The 22,128-nt window shown below is 40.4% G+C and overlaps 1 protein-coding gene across 2 annotated transcripts in view; it reads right to left on the reverse strand.

Annotated features, from left to right (window-relative positions):
- GFPT1 (glutamine--fructose-6-phosphate transaminase 1) overlaps positions 1-22,128 on the reverse strand; it is a 45,078-nt gene that overhangs the window by 20,594 nt on the left and 2,356 nt on the right. For both annotated transcript variants that reach the window (XM_067312528.1, XM_067312527.1), the window contains exons 2-12: positions 13,306-13,413; positions 12,792-12,899; positions 11,100-11,225; positions 10,132-10,190; positions 9,073-9,207; positions 8,148-8,209; positions 7,777-7,856; positions 3,623-3,728; positions 2,167-2,330; positions 1,437-1,532; positions 1,050-1,147 (exon numbers count right to left, since the gene is read on the reverse strand). In XM_067312528.1, the coding sequence (XP_067168629.1) occupies positions 1,050-1,147; positions 1,437-1,532; positions 2,167-2,330; positions 3,623-3,728; positions 7,777-7,856; positions 8,148-8,209; positions 9,073-9,207; positions 10,132-10,190; positions 11,100-11,225; positions 12,792-12,899; positions 13,306-13,413 (1,142 nt within the window). The remainder of the gene's footprint in view (positions 1-1,049; positions 1,148-1,436; positions 1,533-2,166; positions 2,331-3,622; positions 3,729-7,776; positions 7,857-8,147; positions 8,210-9,072; positions 9,208-10,131; positions 10,191-11,099; positions 11,226-12,791; positions 12,900-13,305; positions 13,414-22,128) is intronic.

Below are 22,128 nucleotides of genomic sequence, written 5' to 3' on the forward strand. Positions count from 1 at the left end.
GTGTCAGAAAGTTACATATTACATCATGTTTCAGAAAAAAGTGGCATACAAAAAGCCTTCTAGCTGCCACACACTGGAAAATATTACTATCAAAATACCATGTAAAAGTTAGCCCTGGATTATATTTTAATTACTCATACTCAAGTCGCACACAGCCAGCCCTATGAAAAACTACTCTGCTTTTAGCTGCACAAAAAGCCTATGAGGCCAACCCCCTTCCACACATATATTATAAGTGAGAAATGTTTAAGAACAATCTTCAAAGCAGGGTGTCTTTCTCCTGGAATGTAATTTGTATTACTGAAGAATTCAAGAGCCACTGCCAGTATCCGGGCCAGTGAACTTATTGATTACTATTAACATTATCTTATAGAGCTAGTCAAGATGAACAAAATCCTTCTTTTCTGATCCTTGTTAATCAGTTAGCGTAGCTGCATTTTGCAACTTTCTGCAAGAAACAAAAAGATTCCTAAGCAAGGCTGCGGAGTACTTTTAATTGCAACATGATGGGCTGCCAAGCTACAACCAAAAATGCTTCACCTACAGCCATCACATTCTACCCGACGATCAGGTTGCCTTGTAGAAAAAGAATTACACGCTGTCTGTACTCCTGCAACAGATAAAGCTAACCGTCTTCACCCGACTGGGCAAGCACAGGGATCCCTGAGCATGTGCCATCACTGCATAAACTATCTACGCAAAGGAAGAAATCATAGCTCATGGCAACACCTCTACCTTGCTGCAGCATTTGCATTCTGCTACTGCACTGTCTCTTCTCCTGACAGTTTTTGTTTAAGAAGTTTATTTTTTAAAGCTTTCCATAGCAATAAAATCACAAGCAACATTTTCATAAATACTCAAGTTTGCCAGCTTTTAGTTCCTAATGATGTTGCTGGTCATTTGAAAATCTGGTGTGTGCAGATTTGAAGAAGGTCTTCACTCATCAGAACACATTTGCTCAGTACGAACATCTTGCCCTTAACCTGCTCGACACACCCAGTGTTCAGTTCTAGCTACAATTCACAAAGAGATCAAGACTGACCACTCACCGCAACTCCAGCATGGTAACTTGTCCCACAAGCAATAAGGATTAAGCGACGACACCTCTGAATCTCCTTAATGTGATCCTTCAACCCACCGAGATTTACTGTAAGCAGATTCGGGGAGAAAATCAGGGTGGCCAGTTAGCAGAAATCCTCAAATTAAAACTCATTAGCACTAATAAAGATCTCAATCAGCCCCTTAACAAAAGAATCACCCCAAACACCAGGTTTGCCACCAGAGCATGTGATTATGGAAGGACATCCTGTAAGACATGCACATTGTCTTACAAGGGCATGTTTCAATTTCCCATGTCATCATCTACTTCCTCCTCTGCAAATAACCACTAGATACTTGAGCTGTCCAAAAAAAAAAAAAAGATTAATTCTATTTACCAGTGTAGTCATCAAAATTGACCCTTCCTCTCATCGTATTAACAACAGATTCTGGCTGTTCAAAGATTTCCTTCTGCATAAATGAGCTGAAGTTACCTATAAAAAAGACAACAAAAGAAGACAAATGAAAATGCTTTAAATTACCGCATGGTATGCTATATATGCAGGGAAAAGTTTGGATCAGAGTCACTAACAGGCCACTTTCCAGTCAGAGATTACTTTTTGTTCCTGTACATAAATAACTATTAGATTCATTAAGCTGACAGTTCATTTTCTAGCAAAGCATCAGCTAATCTGAGAGCTAGATTCAAGACACACCGGAGCGTGTGTCAACTAATAGTCAGATCCAGAATGGCAAGGCCTGCTCAGGATCAATCTTTAAATAAACAAGATGCCTCCAAACAGGAGATAAAATCCTCAGGCCCACATTTCTAGTCGTTATGGTGTTAGCGGCTAGAGGGAACTTCCTATTAGATGTAGTGACAAATTTTTTCACCATGAGGGTGGTCAAGCACTGGAACAGCAGCCCAGAGAGACACTGCAGGATTTCCATCCTTGGAGATATTAAAAACTCAGCTAAACAAGGCCCTAAGCAACCTGATCTACTTAGACCTGCTTTAAACACAAAGATTGGATTAGGTGACCTCTAGAGGTCCTTTCCAACCTAAATTGTTCTGTGATTCTAGGGAGGACATGTACATCTACACAGGTGACACCCAGAAGATTTTACCCTTCATAATCTGCTGCAGTTCCATCTGCAGGGTTTGGACAGCACGTCCGGGGTGATCGCCTGCCGTGCGTTTAATCCGGTGGATGGAAAGACGGCCATCAACCACAGCTGCTACATCATCATCTTCAAGGAAAATCACTCTGTTGGTATGCTCAATGACAGCGCTACAAAGAGCATACAACATTTGCCGTAAGACATTATTCTTCATAGAAAGACAAGGTCTACAGCCCTATTTATATTCCAACATACAGTTTCTGACTCAAGAAAGTTGCTCATTTCACTGGAATTTCTCTTAAAATAAGAGGAATACACTGAAGTACATTTCCACACTGCCAGCATAACTGGTTTTCTTCCCCCCACCTCATTATTAATTTCAGTTCCTATTTTGAGAAGAAACTATGAATTCCTCTGACAAAGCAGCATGTGCAGCAACGTGATGTAACTATTAGGAGCTAGCGAGCAGCCGTCAGGAAGAAGGGAATTTGGCCTAACACACAGGGTGCTCAACTACAGACTCTTTTCTTGACTTTTCCAGTGATAAGCCCCTTCCTGCATCTCTTTTTCACCATCTATAAAATTGGGGGCAACTTGGCCACCTTTTCAAGTACTCCGAGATCTACTTATTAAAAACATGCCAAGAACAAGGTACTACTGAATACCTTCCCTGCCTGCAGTTTACTCGGGGAATGTCAATATTGGGATTACCAGTGGGGTTTAAAATCTTATACAAGATTTTAATCAATGCTCTCTTACATAAACAAGGCAAGCTGTATTTAAATACATCAGCTCACTATTTTAGTACTTTTTGCTCGAACCTTGGGCAAGTCACTGAAAAGCTCTGTAAAATCAGGAGAACATGCAAGGGTGTCAAAAGACTCTCCAAAACACTCTGATGGAGCTGCAGAAGTCGAGCACAGCAGTATTTTCACATTTCTAGAAAAAGTAGTTATTTCTCTAACATACTGAAGTCCAACTGTTCTAGTAAGGCTGCTGTGAAGTTAGTCCTTCCTCCTTGCGTTGGGATTAAAATAAGTCTTCTCTGAACGATAAAGGAATTGCACATGTGCAGACATCCCTGGAGAATCAACACAATTCTCCTGATAATAATGGTCTATCGTCTTAATTTAGGTCAGTGCTCTGCCAGGTTTCCTGCTACCCACCTCTGGAATCATATTCACAGATATACCTGAAGAAGGGTAATACCCCTAGCACAAAGCGAGTTTTCATTTCTTTTACAGAGTCTCATCTAATCTGTCTCTGTCTCTCTCTCCCGTCTCTGCATGGATACAATACACTCTGGGCACACAGGGCAACCTGTTACTGTTTGTAAAATAATGCAAATGGCCACATACCAACAGTTTACTGTTGTTCATAAAAGAAACCACTGCATCCTAGTTTCTTGTTCAAGGCCAACAGCATATTTTTGTAAACACTAAAAGATGCTGAAAAACATTACCTAGCGTCAGAAGCAAAGTAGTACTCCACAGCTTTCTCCTCAACAGGGAAAAGGCAGGTGGTACTGTCAACACGAGACAGGTTGCAACTTCCCTTCTTGTCTTTACCTAAAAGACATGGGGATCAGGTATTGCGCACGCTAACAAATACGGAATGCAGCTGCAATCTCAGGCCCAACCAAAGGTCCCCAGGCACAGTATCAACATGAAGCACTATTTTAATCACTGTGACTGATCGCAATGAATTTAACAGTGCAAATAACAAGAGGGCAACATAATAGCACTCGTATTATTACGCCCTTTCTCAGTTGGCTTGCTTTTTTTTTTAATGTGCTTTTGAATTACGGCTGTAAGTTTAATGTTGGATGCAGAGTTCAGTCTAGAGAAAACACCAGTAAAAATTCAAATAAAAGCTTATGCATGGCTCCACTAGGAAAAAAAAAAAATCAAGTTGCTTTATGAGCAGTCACTTATACTAACATTTTCCTAGTTGAATCTGTCCCATTTGTCATTATAAACTTCTCCTGTGCTCCTGTTTAACAAACTTTCCCGAGGCTTTGAAAGATCAAGCAGGATTGCTCCTTCTTCGCCAATTGTTCTCATCACTGGATGAAATTCTTTCATTTCTCTGCAACCTGTGCAACACACTGTTCCACTGAGCACCAACAGATGTAACCAAAACCTGCTTTTGTCTGGCTGAGCTGATGTCTTCAGACACAGATCGTGAACATATGATTAAGTACTCAGTGTTGTTCCTGAGATATCAAAAACAAACTTCTCATTCTGATCCAAAGCTTGTAGTGCTGGCAAACTGCAGTCAACCTTGAACTGTTGCAACGGAAGTATTTAGGTGTACTGAAGGACACAGGACTAAGAGGAATTAAGTCAACTTCCGAAAAACTTCAACTAAGCCTTAGAAGGAGGTCAGTATTTCACCAGGGATCCTTTCAGAAGTACTTCAGTACTTCCCGATACATTCTACGCCTCCTCCTCCTATTTAACTATAAGAAGTATTTCTCAGGGGCAAAGCTCATCAGGGATGCGGACGAAGACCAAAACCACCTCCTGCTCAACCCTGACCTTCAACAAAATTATTTCTCATACAATTCACACCACTTGGCAACGGGGTGATTAAGCAGCTTATCTAGCAAGATGTGCAAGACTATTGCTGAAGAATAACAAAATTGAAGTTACTGTACTATAGGCCCTAACATAATTTGTTTCACATACTTGATAACAGATCTGATTCAAAGATGTAAATATTATGATGCTGACATTTAAATTTTTATTGCTGTAAGTGAAAATTTAAAGAAAAACATACTGCTTTCATGTTGGTACTTAATAAGAAGGTTCCACTTAGCTATAATTTAGGGCTCTCCACTTTAGTTATCGAGTCAGTAAATGAAGAAAATAACCAGAAAGGACAGAGAAAGAGTATTAGTGGCCATTCTCCAACAGAAGCACCCCTACTTGATTAAAACATGCAAATTTTGTTTCTCAAAATATAACATTTCCCCGCATTGACTTTATTATGTTGCATTGCTTTCCTGTATGACAGAATTCTACAACGAGCTGTAACCGTAACATATTCTTAGAGGGCACGTACATTCGCACTGTATGGATATCGTTACCAAGGAGAGGTTGAAAAGTCACAGTGAGCGTTATCAGCCAATTACGGCTGTTATCTTATCTACGGATACCACGTTATCCATGGATAAACTGGATTGTTGCTGTAGAGCACCTAACTCCCATTTACTAGAATTTAAAAGCAACACAGAAGTAATCTTTTCCCTTCTGTAATCAAAGAATGGAGATGTTATTGAGAATTCACACTGCAGGGAAAAAATTTGTGGGGGAGGGGGGCATTTTGAGTATATTTTGATACCATCTCACTCTCCATTACGGCAATTCTAAGCATATGGCAGTTCTGCAAAGCTAATACAGCAGAGATTAATGTACCTTCTGCTTAACAGATTCTTCCATACCTACTTGAGCAGCATTATAGTTTAGATTTCATTAAGAGGTGTTTACCAAAGACAACAGCATTACAGAACTAATGGCGCAATGATTATAGTCAAAGATACCCTAATGCATACGTTCCTTATGGTCAATCTTCCAAAAAAGCCTTAGTGCCACTGAAAGTTAAAGCACTTTGGTTCTTAAAGCCTGTGGGAATTACCCTGATCGTGTAACTTCAAAATTTTACTCTTAACACTTCACACTGACTTAGTGAAAACATATTCCAGAAAAAAAAAAAAAAAAAAGGCACTCCTCTAACCTTTGTATTCAGGTAAACCAGCTACAGAAAGAGAACAGGGTTCCCCTTTCATAAAACGGAGGTTTGTTTCTCCTCGGGCAAAAGCGCACAGATTTCAACCACTGAGCTGGCACTGCCCGAGGTCATTGTGTTGCGACAGTGGAAATACATTTATTTACAATAGCTAAGCGTGAGAGCCTTTCCTCCTGTAAGAAAGCTCTCTCCTACTTCAGATGTGAATTTAGTTTAAAAATGATGGGTTAGTCTTAAAATAAATTAAGTACTTAACATGAGATTAATAATGCTTCACCCTGATAACTGCCTCATGTATTTCAAGTTGATTAAATACAGCCAGGCTAAAAGAGCAAAGGGGAGGTGAGTTCCAGCCTCAGCTAAACCTTACTGCTTCTACCAGGAGCTGCAATTGAGATCCGTACTGCACTCAGGACATAGCTCATGGACAACCTGATTTCCTGAAGGAATTCCAGAGAATGTCTGCAGGATTATTAGTGGGCTCTTAAGTTATTCTGTTTCTAATTCCAGTGGGTTTCCCTCTATTGCTTTTAAGGTAATTTACTGTTTCTTTTTGTAATCGAAGCTGCAGGGAGCATATAGCACAATCGGCAGTAAATCATCAGTTTTGTACATGCTCAGCATTATGTCAGAATACTTGGGATGGGATGGGATGGGATGAGCGGATTGATGAAGGATTTTCCCATGTGTTGCTCAAGATGTTTCTGATAAAGAAGAAATTCTGATTATCCCATTTGTTTCACTACACTACCTGGAAAGCAATAACCACATATTAAAGAGACAATGCAAATTTCCCTCATTTATTATTCCTTTCCTAAGGAACTGGAGGATTTGTCTTAAATTTCCAGTATGCTATTTTCTCAGGTAGGCACCTTCCTCCATTTTTATGGATATTCCATCAAAAGAATGATCCATAGATTGCCCAGCTGAAAGTGTAATTGGAAAGAAAAATAACTTCAGATCATCAGTAAAAACAAAAAAGCGTTACATACATACATTAGGGATTACTACTAATTATCCAGCATCAACCAAGAATAAACACCGACAAACTTTACTGGGACCGGTTCTTCACGTTACACTGTAGCAAGCTACCACAGCAGCACCGTTAGGAAGCAGCAGGACACAGTGGCACAGTAAGACTTTTTGATCACTGCAGCGCTCAAAGAACTAATCCAGTGCCCGTTAACTGAATGGGCTCAGACAGAAAACAGCGCGGCGAAGAATAATTCTTAGTCATCTTCATGATCAAGGGTGCCACTGTCTGTCTGCAGTGGCAAAACAGACATGCGAGAGAGAGACGCACGGAGAACGTAAATGTAGACTGCCGCACAAAGGACACCAGCGTGCTACTGGTTTTTGTTTTTGTTTTTTAGCCATTCTGTTACAGGAGAAAAAAGGTCTGCGATGGTGAAAAGCCTACAGCCTGCAAAGCACAGTCACCTTTTTTCTTGAAAACAACAAAGTCCCTGAATGCCAACATGCCACAAACACAAATATAAACTCAAATATCTAAGTTTAGCTATACTGCACCAAGACATGTTTTCCTTGCAACCGTACAACATTAAAGCTTTGATTAAAACTAGAAGTCGGTTCTGCTGGTGTATGGGGAGATATCAGGGAGCAAAAGCAGCAGGTTGCATATCCTTCATCATCTCAGCAGACTAAGTTGAGGCATATGGTATAACGTATGGTTAAAAACATCTTTATTTCAAAAATCTCCTTTTTAATAGAGTTTAATCTACAGCTGAAAGTAAAGGGTATAATATCTACCGCAAAGCATGCAGCTGGGGCTCTGTGCAAACACTATGCTTTTACAGTGGTCCGAGCGTGACTGGAACCTGCTGGGAAGGCGGTGCCCACACTTACCGGTCCTGTACAGTATTGGGATGTGGTCAGTGGAGAGCTTGTGCTCACTGCGCACTCCGATTAGCAGCGGGCTGCCTCGCCTGCAAGCAAAACATCAAATTACAACCATCAGCGCCCAAAGTTTCAGCATCCAAACATTCAATCTTAAGGGACTGCTGTTCTCCAGCGCAGGATCTTGGCCGCTGAACTGAACTAAAAAAAGAGAGAAAGCTCCTCACAAATAAGTTGTTGTTGCTGCAAATGCAGGAGGCCACAAGCAAGAGTGCTACACTATCACAACTGCTACACTATCATCTTCTAAAATGCCAAAAGAAAGAGCTTAAAAACTGTACATGGGATGCAAGAACATTATTTTCCATAGCAACACTTACCTGGTACCAACTGCTTGACCGGGATAATGAACACTTTTGAACACAAGGGCAAAAGCACCTTCCTGGAATGAGAAAAATACAAACTGCCACCAAGATCTGCAAGTAAAATTTGTTCTTTGTCTACAGCTACTATAGCTTTTGCCAGACAAATTACTGAAAACCTGTCTCCTAAACAAGCTAGTTCTGGAAACAGAAGTATATTCATGGTGGATCCTCTTCACATGCATAATTCAGCAAATAATAAATGATACATGGAAGATGGAAGCAACATGCTTTACAATTAAGTTCCCACAAGGGGTCAGCATCTCTTCCACACTGGAGGTTTATACAGAGCAAATAAAGTCCAGTTTCAGGGAAGATTTTAAGCACAGGCTTATTTGGATCGTGTCCCACTGGCTCCAATGAAACTTCAGTAAAAGCTCAGATGTGGTTCTGAATTCACTCTCCTAAATCAGCATCTCAAATTGTGACTTCGTGAAGCAAATGAACCACCACAAACACACAGTAAAAAAAATAATGTTAAAAATCTTGTGTGCATTCTCTCCCAACTCAAGGAACTGGCTGCCTCAAGATACTATTGAGACCAAAAACTTAACATTAGTAAATATTCATGGGAAGAATATATACATTAAATAAGAAAGAATATGTATCTAGAGGAGAGTGGTAATATTAAAAATATTAACTGTCTGCAATTAGGGAACAAAACAAACAAAACACTTTAAAAAGCAACCTGTCCATATCTATACACTACAGCATTTCTTGCAACACTGGCACAGATGGGTATAGACTTACGGGACAGATACAATGCTGCAGTAACAGTATTTCAACTTGGAAATAATCTAGTAAAATTTTTATATTTATGCTCAACTCCACCAGAAAAAATTACATATCCCCCGCTCCTCCCACCCTTTTCAAAATATATTACCAGTTGCTGGATAACCCTCTCCACCAGGGTGGTGAAACTGATGTCATCACTTTCACGATTATCGTACATATATTTGACAAGCTTTGCGATACTTTCTGTGTCGGTCTCAGACTCAAAATCATATCCTTTGCTTTCCTAAAAGCAAGCAACCAAAAAACATGGTATTCATTATTTTTTGACATTATCACCTTCAGTCCGTATCAAACACCTATTATTTGTTGCCCAAACAGTGTTGCACAAATGATAACTAGAAACAGCAGTCCCTTTCCCCAAAACATTATCATCTAAATTTAAAACATGAAAAAAAAAAAGTGAACGGAAAGGAAGATGGGCGGAACAACACAGAGATAAGTTCAGCAACACTGGAAAGGTGACAGACAGTAACCTCAGCGCATTTGTCAAAGAAAGGATGTAAGAGCAATGCAGATGCAAGATGATCAAAGTCTGGACTGGAATTTTAATCATTCGGATGGAGAGGAAAGGGAGCATCTTAAAGATATTAGGTACGAAGAATTGGCATACTTAAAAATAAGCACGGATATAAGGACTTACAAAGAAGCCCTATTCATTTATGATGTGTATCTTACAGAGCTGAGTGACAAGTTTAACAGTGGCAATGTTTGCAACTGAAGAAGGAGAAAAACGTAAAGACATCCTGGAAGAGATTTACTTACTCCTGCTAATAGAGCTGTCAACCAGCAAAACAAAATCTGTGCAATTCCCATGGCTGGATTATCAAAACGAGTGTCCTCAACCAGAAAAGAATGATTTCCACCCTCAAAACGCAAGATGCAATCAACATACTGTGACTTGGATAGCAATTTTCATCCTTTCAAACTCTAATCTTAACCTACAGACCTGTCCTGAGCTCAGCAAGTATCATAAACACGTATGATAATTCTATCTCAAAGCATCTTCAGCAAGAGTTGTTTCAAATTATCAGGTGTTTTGCCACCCGGTGCAAGGACTTGTGCAACTTCAGCTAGATAATCTATACAGCACTACTCTACTATAGCCCAGGATACATTCTCTCTCTCACAAACACTCTGTTTTACTTACCAAGAATTTTCTCAGATCTTTGTAGTTGGTTATAATGCCGTTGTGGATGACAATGAATTCTAGAGACAGGAGGAAATACACTGCTCAGATCCAAGACACATGCAAATGTTTTATGCATCTTAAAATAGCAGCACAGTAAATATTGTATTCCTGTGGCCTACGTCCATAGATGACAGTATAATACCAGAACAGAGAGCAGAGTCCACAATTTTATTGTGCGTAAAGCTATACTTAGCAGAATAAAGATAAGAGTTTCACTCTGTGGTGCCATTTCCCTGATCTGCTCCATTTTGGTTGGTCTGTAATGGCAAAAGCTAATAATTATATGGGTGGAACTAAGACAAATCAGATCCTGTAAAGTTTTTGGAGATTCTTAAATGATCGGGAATTTAGGAACCCACGCTTACTAGCAGTAATTAAATACTGTGCTCATTCTATCATCTTGCTGGTGCCACCCACCAGGCTGTTACACAGAAACGCACACCAACCAAGCTGCGTTCTGCCACAGCACAGAGTGGACCAACCCACTGCTGGAAAATGGTGATTATGAGAGAAGGTAAAAAATGAAAAAAGTAAAAAAAAATAATAAAAAAAATCCACTTCTAAGAAGGGACAGGAAAATGCTTACCATGCAATTTAATCTGTGTTTTTGTATCCTCCTTGTACAGTGGCCGTACGCTTATTGAAGCTTTGGGGCACTAATCCCAGTCCCTCAAGAGATCATACTGCTGCAAGCTGTTCATTAGAACCTAGCCCACAGCTTCAAATCGATGGCCAAGCCCCTGCTGGCTTCTGCCTAACTGGGATTGGCATCGTAGCCTGAAATAAACTGTTCACATGCGCTGCCTCCAACCATCCTGTTCTGTTATACACCAGTAATCGGAAAAGGCAAACAGCTTTCCAGAAACTGTAAGAGTTGTCACTGCTCCTGCTCAGGAACACACATTTTCTCAAGCAAAAATTCTTACCGTTGTTTTTATCTGAGCGTTGCGGGTGGCTGTTGATAGGACTGGGCTCGCCGTGGGTAGCCCAACGGGTATGCGCAATTCCAAGATGTACATCAAACTCAATGTCAAGATCCATATCCTGTCGCTCTGCAGGCAGAAGTATGAGAAGTTTTTATTCCTAAGGGCCTGTCCTTACCCCAAAGCCAACACGGAGTCTTATCAGGCTTTCAAAGTAAGGTGCACAGAGACAGCAATACTGAAAAGGAAATATAATCAGCAAATCGCTAGCCAAGTGTCAAGTGTGTAAAGCTACCACAGCAAAGACCATGTGCTCCATCAAAGCAATGAAATGCTTTGTTTCACACATGTTTAAAGATGTTTACAACTGAAATACACAACTTCATTCCCACTCGGAAAGCACTAAAACTGCCACACAGCAGAGAAGAGGGAGAGAACCTCTTTACCCAAGAACCACTATACCAACAGGTGAATCTTTCACAACACTTCCTTGCGCCTCACTCTCGCCACGTCTCCTGGCTGAATCTGTAAGGGGAATTCTCAGTGTGGATGCACACAAGTTATCTCCCTGCGCTCCTCACCCCATCAAAATAAAAAGTAACTTTAAGAAAGAATCCAGCTTTATTTTCTCTCTCTTGGGTGCACCTTGTCATCCTATCATCTTCAATGCAATAATACCGGCTATGACTGAACTAGCTTATTTCATAGTTACATAACACTAAAATTAGAACATTCATCAGTAACGCTTATCTCTAGAAAGCATAACATTAACGTTAATATTTTTTAGGAAAAAATCCATCCTTTTGTTCCAATATTGCCTCCACAATCTCTTCAAAACCATCTACAGCCTATAATTTTCATGAGCAGGTAAACATTTTTTCCGAAATATTTTGTATACCTCATAATGTTGTAATGCATCTATCACCTCACCCGGCCTTTCAGTTTCTGGTTTTCATCTACCCACCTTTCTTTTGGATAAACAGTATTCTATTGTGAAGTTAATATCACCACTGATTAAAAACAAATTAAGTTATGCAATCAATTTCTTTACAGTTTCATTTATATGATTTCTCCGAGTTAACTTTAATAACAACACAACTGATACCCGGAAAAAAAAAAAGTTTTTAAATGCAAACTATAAATCCCAACTACTCTGAAAAGTATCTTCAAGTTAACACGCAGCTGACCAGTATTTCACACACAACAACTTTATATTTCTTTGTTTCCTGCACAGATTTAATGTATTTAAAATTTAACTCTAAAGCACACAGAAGGCCTCACTTTGTGCTTGCTTATCAATTTGACAGTTAAACTTACAATTACACTAGTGTTTTCTCTTAAGCAATTGCTAGGCCGTCACTACACAGATTCAAGGTTTTAGTAGGGACCAGCATTACTATAAAGATATAAATATAAATATATATATTATCTTTTTTTTTTTCTCCAGGTCTATTCTATTTTAATAGGATACGATTCCCTTGGCTTGCGAAATCAGGACTTCTCTGTGATTTCACGGCAATGTCCATGGAATCACTGGGTACTTCACAGCACATGTGTTATGTCTGTGTTAGGTTTACACACAATAATCTGGAATACAGTGTTTCTGGATAAGACAGAAGATATTCAGAACATAAAGGAAATGATAAGATGCTTAATGGGAGGAAAAGGGGCCAAGAAATCAACAGTAATACGTACTGTGAACCTCTTCATCCAGAGCCTTCACCTTCCCTTTCTGTTTGATGAGCTGGATTTTACAAGCATTAGCTTCCCAGTCTTTGTCATTTCCTCCATCAATTCCCACACCTAAACATCACCACAAAATATGAGGAAAGAGTGTGAAGTGCAGAAAATATGTTACAGTATTTCACAAAAACAAATACAGATTTTTTTTTTTTACAGTGCCCTTCCTTTCCCCACCTGAACCTCAAAATAAAGGCTAGAAGCCCCTTAGATTAAAAATGAATTTTCCCTTTGTTGTCTTATAGTTATTTTCAAATGCTTGGATAACATGCATCAGAAATGTTTACAAAAATCTGTAAATCTAAAGTTAATCCAAACCTCTGACCACATGATCACAGAAACATCCAATCTGTGCTTCAGTTTTCTTCAAAAGCAGGCAACAGTTGAAAGCATTCATAAACAAACCCAGAGAATCATCATTTGCAAGCCAAAATTCAAAAATGAGTCACTGTTACTTGGAGAGAGCTACCTGCAGAATCATATCCTCTGTATTCCAGCCGCTGGAGCCCTTTGATAAGGGTCTCCAGGATCTCCCGTCTTGTCCGGGGAACATGGTAGTTCAGGTAAGCAAAGATTCCTGCAGGGGGAGGAAAGACATACCCATTTAATAGCATGACAAAATCTGTATTTGTTATCTGCAGGCACATACTAAGTTAAAACCCCACCAAACTCAAACAGATGTTTGTATTGAGAACCCCCTACAGGAAAGTCCCACTGCATCTGTAGCTTTTCTTGCTCTGTCTGAAGTCCAAGGGAGGTGATGTCGCTTACATTTGAGAGACCAAAGTAACCACAGAAATGCCACCATCCTTTTCATAACACTGACAGTGACCACACGGGAGGCAAGCTTGGCAGTACTGGGGAAGGAATTTCCATGGGAGCTGGACCTGCCTCACGGAACGAACTGCCAGGAGACGATGAAGTGGACAGGAAACTCATCACTCCAGATTAAAAAAAAATCTGGTTCATTAACCTTGGGCTTTGCACAGTTAAGAACCATCTTCTAAAGGAATTCTTCCTTGAATAGCTTTCGCTCAGAAGTTCCTCCCACCACCTCACTAAGAAAAACTCATGTAACTCATGCAAATGAACACTCTCAATCTAATTGGGCTATTTTTCCTGAGGGCTGGAAAGAAAGATAACTTGTTACTTCCATTTTTAAGCAGTTGGCATGCAAACATACTATGGTGATGGGGACATACCAACTCTTAGATCTGTAATATCAGCTATGGCTCTATTTCAGAACGATTCCCTTTGGTGCTATAATGAAGCAATAGCATGAGGATTAGCATTAGCATTTACTGCATGCTAGAAATATCTGCACAGGAAATCATTTTACCCAGTCTAAGATTTTAAAGTAGAAAAATATCTGCAGGAATACAAGCACAACAGGTTTCACACAAACATCTGTATGTGTAAGTTTCCAAAAACGACTCGTAATTTAGCCTTGGTAATTCAAGAAACTTTATAAAAAACTCTGCTTTTGAGAAGAATGGAGTTCAGTCCCATCAAACAAAACAAAACAAAACACACTATTTAAAGGCATCCCAAATCTTTGATTTGTTCCTGATAATGTAGCCACATAGCCCGCCTCACAGTTCCCAAACTTTTATTCATGTAAAAGTTTTTACTCTCAGGATGACTTTTGAAAAACATGTCTTTACGTTTACACAAAGACTATTTTAAGGAGTGTTTGGAAAAGTGCATTCTTACACTGTTTGTGTTTTGGAATTATCCTAAATAATTCAAAGCCTTCTAATGTCTTTATTTTATAAGAAGAAATACACACAGGCATTTCAGAATTGATAGATGCACTGAATACCCATTGCAAAGCATTGAAACATTTATGAGGTATTTTTTAGCCTGAGCAGAGAAAAATGACACCTGCAAGAAGGTTGCTTGCACCCTTATAACATACTGACACTCTCCACTTCTTTCCTGTTTTGCATGGACTTCACCTGCAGGTCTCCGGATAAGCTTGTCATAAAGCTGCACCTTCTTCCCAGAGCATCCCTTCCTAACCAAACACCAGAGGAAATATGTCCCTGTAGTTCTGCTGCAAAAAAAGCACACCATCTCTCACTTTCCTTCTTCTTCATTACTAGAAAAAAAAATTAGATGCAAATTCCACTGTTCCTCTTTCCTAAACCATCTACTCAAGTTAAGAAAAAAAAAGATGGAGCTTTCCACTTAGCTCTTTCATTTCCAAAAAATCCAAAGCCTCTTCTGGTAACCACTTGTAAGACTACTAAGGACCAAGTTTACAAGAATCTGCCCGGTTTCACTTCCATTGCTCCCGACATCCCCAACCAATTATACACGCAAGCCTGCTGCTGCCATCTCTTGATGCCATTTGTTCAACTTGAATTTTGGTTCTAACTGAACGAACAGGGCGAGGTCCTCCACAAACCTTGCACCTCACAGCTAAAATCCCAACAGATAATAAAACACTCAGAGCAGCTAACAACTGCTGTATTTCAGAAACTTCCTCTGAAGGATACTTCCCTCTTCCCTCATGCTCTCGTCGCCCAAACACTCCTCCCCGCCCTTCTGGGGAAAAGAAAAAAAAGAAGAGGTTTCCAATTTGAGATACTTAGTTCACTCTGTTTCTAAAAACTGCTTTCTTCAGACAAATAGCAACCTCCCTGTTGAGGAGTGAACTGACTCCAAACAGCTGTCATCCAGGCTGAAGGACTGCACATTTCAACTATGTCCTGGATGCCTAAAATCCTTTAAATGACTTCCAGGTCTTACAACAGGACAACAAAGCAGGCTGCTTTATCAGCAGGCAGCTGAAAAAGCCCCTCTCTCCAGACTTGCCAGAAAACTCCCAAACAGACATCCATCCAGTGCGGTGGCAGGATTATACATGAAAACAAGCGTGCACCATAATATAGAGGAAGCAAGCACACAAGGTGCCTTTAAAAAGGTATGCTGAGTTCTAGCCATTCTTGGCATTTCACTTTTCAAAGCCACCTGTCGTCACGTCCAAAGTAAACCTGCCTCAGAAGGCATAATTATAACCCACACACATATAATTATGGAAACATGAAAGCTTACGTTTTTCCAAATTACCTAAATAATTTCAGAGCTGAAACCTCTCTGCTTTTTTCATGTGCCTTGCAACCATGTACTAATGGTCCCCTTTCCACCCAAATCCCTGAGCCTTGTACTTTTTTATTGATGGCTCCAGGCAGCACCCGCTCCCAGATCAGCCAGGCCCTTCAAACAGCTCTCTGGAAGTCCCTACAATCTCTGTATTAACCCAGACGACATGTCAGCTCTCTGAATATGGCATAAACAGTCCTATTTAGGCACACAGCTATCTAATAAGTCACTCTACTACCACAGCACGATACCAACTGCCACTCAAGCGGTTTATGCTGTTTTCAGCAAATGGGGACTGATGACGAGTCTTAAGATGCTCTGGGGCTTGAACGTCTTGCTGGCTACAGGGAGGCAGTTGCTGTAGGTCCCTCCCGGCGAACAGTAGCGGTCTGAAACGCAAAGAGCCTCATCGAGGGGAGCACGGAGCACTTCTGCACCACCCAGCGCCCTGCTGCGCGACTCACGGGCAAAAATGGAACGACTGTCAACTGGGATGCAAAGGGCGAACCACAACCACTTCCAAGTTAGGGGAAGAGACTGTGTGCAAGAAGACCAGCACATAATACAGAATTATTCCAAGAAGCGAGGAGAAAAGAGGACTGTAGGAAAGGCAGAGGGGAAAGGGTGCGGAGCAGGACTGCAACCGAATTTAGGTAGTCTCAACAGCTGCTCTGCCACCTTACACGCCACCTTGGCTGCCCATCAGCAATGCCAAACCTCTCTAGCAACAGACAGGCGTGAGGCTTGTGAAGGCAGTTCTCTTCTGGAGCCAAAGGGACTTTGACATCACCTACAAAATGCTAAATAACAGGCACACAGCTACAAAAATCCTAACTTGTTTTCAGGCTGTGACATAGCTTTTAAAATGAGGGTATTTTAAATCGAAGTAGACCGGAGTGCCCAACAGTCTTTTCAGTGACAGCAGCCCTGCACAAAGCGGAGCATACGTGCCCTCCTGAACGCCTAATCAGCATATCTGTAACTGACAGAACAGAAAAAACACCAAGGAAACGCAACAGCGTCTCTCACGAAGCTCCAGTGAACATCACTGTACACACGCACTTCACAGTTTACACATATGTACCCTTTGGCACACGCTCTCGGTGCCCCAGCAAGGCCATTACAATGAAGCACGTGGTTTTGGTTTAGCTTTAGTTTTGACACAGAAACAAACTCCTCTCAAGTTCAAACGGTATTTGGAGCTGACAGCACCCTGTGATTCCCAGTGAATTCTACCTGGCACGTCTGGCAAGGAGCAGCTGGATGCAAAACCACCATGCAAGACACCCAGCGCTGGGATTCCCGCGCTACCGATCTCTTTTCCAGCTGCTAACCGACATTCATTTGCATGCACCGATGTGACATATGAATGAATTCCGAAAGAGCTGCGCACAATCCCAGTCCATTACTGATCCCTCGTTCTGATGTGCAGAAGAAATTAAAAGCTTTGTGGTTTTCACCTGAAGCTACAGAGAGGAAGGCTCAAGGCTCAGAAGAGCAGAAGGAAAGAGAAGAAGGGAAAAAAAACAGGCGCACGCAGTTCAGCTTCAAAAACTGAAAACTACCAACCTTATGGAAGCCATCTTTTTTTTTTTTTGACTTAGGAAGTCCTCTGCATAAAAGAAAGCCTGACTCAACAGACAGACATGATTATTAGTCAGAAACTTGGTTTCCTGTCATAAAACATTTTGTAAAAGTGAGTTGATCATTTTAATCTCCATCCTGCTTCTGGCACAGGGCCTCAAATTTATTCTGAATGCCCAAAAATGGACTAAAAGCAGCAGCCTCCCTCCTTCTAACCAGGGCAGACTTTGAAGTGTTACTTGGACATCTTTATTAAACCTGAATCCAAACCAGACGCAGGCTTGAAAAGTCATTTTCTCTGCAAATTTTAACAAGTTCAGTAACATCTGAACTGAAAAAAATATGAACTCGATTCCTCGTCACAGGTCACAACTGCTACCGGTACGTAACAAAGTGCCACGTACTGAACGGGCCCAGGGAACAAACCCATCTCTCCCAGGCAGGGATGGCTCATCGGGAATGAGGCTGAGAAACACTAGTATTTATTTCTACTTGTACTGTAAACAAAGAGAAAACATCTATCTGCAAAGCAGCCAACTTGGCATTTGCCTCAGCCATTGAAAATGTATTAATTACAGCACAATTTTATTAAGATTATTCAAAAGGACTGGGAAAAAAGTCCAAAACTAAGACTAAGAATGCCACCAAAAAAACCCTTTTCATAGAAGACAAACATGTAAACACTGGGAGATTCAATTTTGATACACTTCAGCTTTTAGGTCTTGACAGGCAAATAGCTGGAGTGATAATGGAGACACCAATACAAAAATAAAATTCTAAAAACCTACCTGTGATCTACACATCTTACAAATCAGAAGGCATGTAGGACAAGCAGGCTTAAAACTCACCTTAGAGAAAACAGAAAAATAACCACATAAAAATAAAAAGCATAATATCTATAAACGAAGTCAAAAAGTAAAAATGAGGCAATATATCTCATAAAAATTAACACTCATCTCCCTAAATGCATGACTTACTAACCTACAAGTTAAAATCAAATATTTGAAGACTTATCAGCTATTTATGACATTTGAACATGATGAATCATGCGAAAATAACATATAGTTTCATCTATTGGAAATTCAAATGCATTTCATTTTCTCCTTTTCAAACAGCCCATAACGAGATGATTCTTCACATAGCCAGAGAGTTTTAACACACATTTAAAAAATAGTGTTTATTTTTACCAGCTTTACCCTAAATATTTGATTATTCAGAAATACACAAATTTTGCACTCGCTTCCATTTTTAAATACAATTCTACCGCCCTTGACAGTAACTCTGATGAGCAAAAAACGAACCAAAGCACTAAATGCTTGTTATACCTCACTGATCTAAGTGTATTCTTGAAAAATGTTTTTTTCTCTCAGCAGCCGGCAACAGAAGCTCTGCAGACCAAATTTTGCTCCTGAGTTCCACCTCAAATCTTGGGGCCATATCTGTGCAAACCCGGCGAAAGGAATGCAGCTGCGCCGAGGCAAAGGGCGCTCGGATGATACTTACGTCCCAGCGTGACGCAGAGCGCCGGCGGTGCAGGAACAGAACCTCTTTTTACTTGCAGGCTGAACAAAGGATCGCTTCACCCCGCTACAAGACGTAGCCTTCTCGGAGAGGGAACGTGGCAGATGTGTAGCGGCACACAGCAACTCTACCTTTCGCTTTAGGCTATAAAAGACATTCCTTCCACACACCGCAGGCCTGTTATTCTCAAAATCACACTGCCTTGTTAAAGCCTTGTTCTCTCCCTCTCTGTGCTTATATTCAAATGAATCTACACAATTCAAAAGATGAAAAGAGATGAACCGCACACATCTTCGCAGCTGCTTGAAGGCTTCCGTGTAGAGTGCTTTGTCACAAAGCGCCAATTTTTCTGTCAAAGTGACAATTCATTTAAATCACAACAGTCAACGAAAACATATTGGTTTTGATGGAATTCCGATGCAAATCTAGCAAATTCCATCAGGGTCCCATCTGATACACTACCAGCTTATCCTGCTGGATCCAGCTTATCCAGCCTGGATCCCAGGTGCTGAAAATTTAGAAGTCCAAGCAGACTGTTCCTGAAACCAACCCACCAGGGCTTCCAGGACCCTAGCAGACCTGAAAACAGAAGTTTCGGTTTCAGCTCAAATTACACATTTAGCCACTGCTCCTGCAACCCCCATTCAACACAGAGCTATTTTTCAGTAATAACGCCACACCTGCCCTTTGTCACACACACTCTGGAACAAGCCAGAAAGAGGAAGTACTGCAGAAAATCACAAGAAATGAGTGGCAATTAATTACGCTACCTTGATGAACTTTGGGTTGCCATTATTCTTGGTAAAATACATGCACAGGGGTAAAAACCCCTGTGAACTTGATTCTATTCCAGAATTTTATATAATTGTGAATTGCTAGGTAGAAAAAGACAGCAGCAAGCATACTACAGGAATTTACATCTGATAGGCTCAGAAAACATCATACCCCTGTCTGCGGTACACTATGGCCTTGACACTAACGTACTTCAGGATTAGAACAGTGGTCATGTTTTACATTTCAACAAAAACCATTTCAACTAGTTTTAACTAGTGACTTTGCACACACAGACTGAATACACACGTTCAAAGCATGCAAGTCAATCACAGAATTCTTAAAACATGCTAAAGATTGTCGCAGTGAGAAGTCCCATATAGTCTTTTAAGTGAAATACATCGAACAATGTATTTCAGCACATAAAACATATTCTTACAGATTTGCCCTAAGAAATTTACATTGAGAACCATGAACATAATGCATATTCAGTTGCTTGTGAAACTCAGCTCTGTCTTAGAACTGATTTTTAATATTCAATCTAAGTATTCTTAATGACAGCTACATAATAGTTGACAGCTTTTAATAGAATAGCATTTTTGCCAAATCCAGATTAATTATTGCTATTGTCAGTGGTCACCAAAAAAACTCTTTTTCTGAGAACTTTATTTTCCTGGGACCTTTCTGTTCTCATGTATCCTTATTTCATGATAACGTCATAGGAAAATGACATGAATCACCACTTCCAGGTAAGAATAAACTACCTTCCCCAATGTCCTGAATTCATGAAGTCACTCAGGAATAGCTTTTCCTAATCCTTTTCCAAGGTAAGCAGAAAAGCCTTCAGGCTATGTTTACTTCAGGTTTATAAGTATGTTTATAGCACACCATGCACTGTTAAAATAATTTCAACAGACAATGTTATCAGGACGTCCACTTGGCAATTCTGAAGAACCCTTTGTCCTGGCGGTGACTATTAGGCCTCAGTTCTTCAATAAATTAAATGTAAGCTACTAAATATCATGTACACAGAATATGTTAGAGATTGGGACCTTTCTCTTCAAATTACAGTGAGGGAGAAACTAAGCACTAACGCCAAGTTCTAACGGGGAGGCTAAGAGTAGCACAGAACGACGTCTCAGAACCGGACGGTGTTCACCCCTCTCTACTTCCGCGCGTTCCCTAAGATGGAGATGTTCAACGTCCCACTGGAGCGGGTTCCTGATGTTTGCTCCCGGCGGTCCAGTGAGGGGGCACGCTGTGTGAACCACCGTGCGCAGAAAGAACGCTAATTCTGCGCACTCTGGATGAGCACAAGGTCAGAAACAAGCAGGCTATCGCTATTGCGTCTGCTAGCTGTATACGGGAGAGTTTAGGTTCAATTCATCAAGTCCCCACTGGAAAAAAAGCAAAGCAGAAAACATCCACTCAGTGAAGAACCACATTTGTCCACTGGATGCTTCCTTCACCGCTGATGCACATGCCTCTTCTCTTCAGATAAAATGGCAAGATTTCTCCTGTCTAGGGTAAATAACCAGTGCATCAATTCTAGGACTCATTTGGGGCAAGAACCACTATTTTATACTTTACAGAAATAAATGTTTTTTTTCTTGGGGTAAAAAAAATCCCCAGTGATGTACAGGCAACCCTAAACCTTGAAATGCAAGTCTTCAGCTACCCCGTTTCCATCTTCAGTAATCACTAATAATATGAGACCTAAATTCTAAAACACTTTTTCATGGTTTGTTTTAAAACAGTCACAGCATATGATGGGTTTATTATTTACAGAACAGCCTATCAAGCCTGGCTACCTTGAAAAACCTGTTTTCCAAAACTATTCTAAGGATGAGATTGAACTGGTTTGGTACTTTCAGACTAAAGCATGTCCGACTCACACTTGCTGAAGTCTTTAAACTGCAAGTTTTTAATACATACCAAGCACAAAATCGATTGAAAACAAACAAAAAAATAATCACATTTACCACCAAATCTGTCATTTACACTAAACGTTAAGGAATTAAACTTAAAGGCTGCATTACTCTTCCTGTCAAGTGGTGAAATCCTGTGATCTGATATGCTTGTACAGGGTCACCCGCACATAAACCTGAACGTTAGATTATCAGCGCACTGAAAACATCGTACGGGTAATAACAATCCTGAAGCTGTCGTAGGGAGAACTTCCATAATAGCAAGAGGTGTCACTTTTTTTTTTTTTCCAATTCATCCTCATACCTGTCTTTCCACCTGAGTCAAAATGGATAAAAATCTGAGCACAGGCTGTACATCTGCTAGGCCACACTGTACAACC

The sequence above is a fragment of the Apteryx mantelli genome, chromosome 29, assembly GCF_036417845.1.
Source record: "Apteryx mantelli isolate bAptMan1 chromosome 29, bAptMan1.hap1, whole genome shotgun sequence".
In the NCBI taxonomy this organism is placed as follows: Eukaryota; Metazoa; Chordata; class Aves; order Apterygiformes; family Apterygidae; genus Apteryx; species Apteryx mantelli.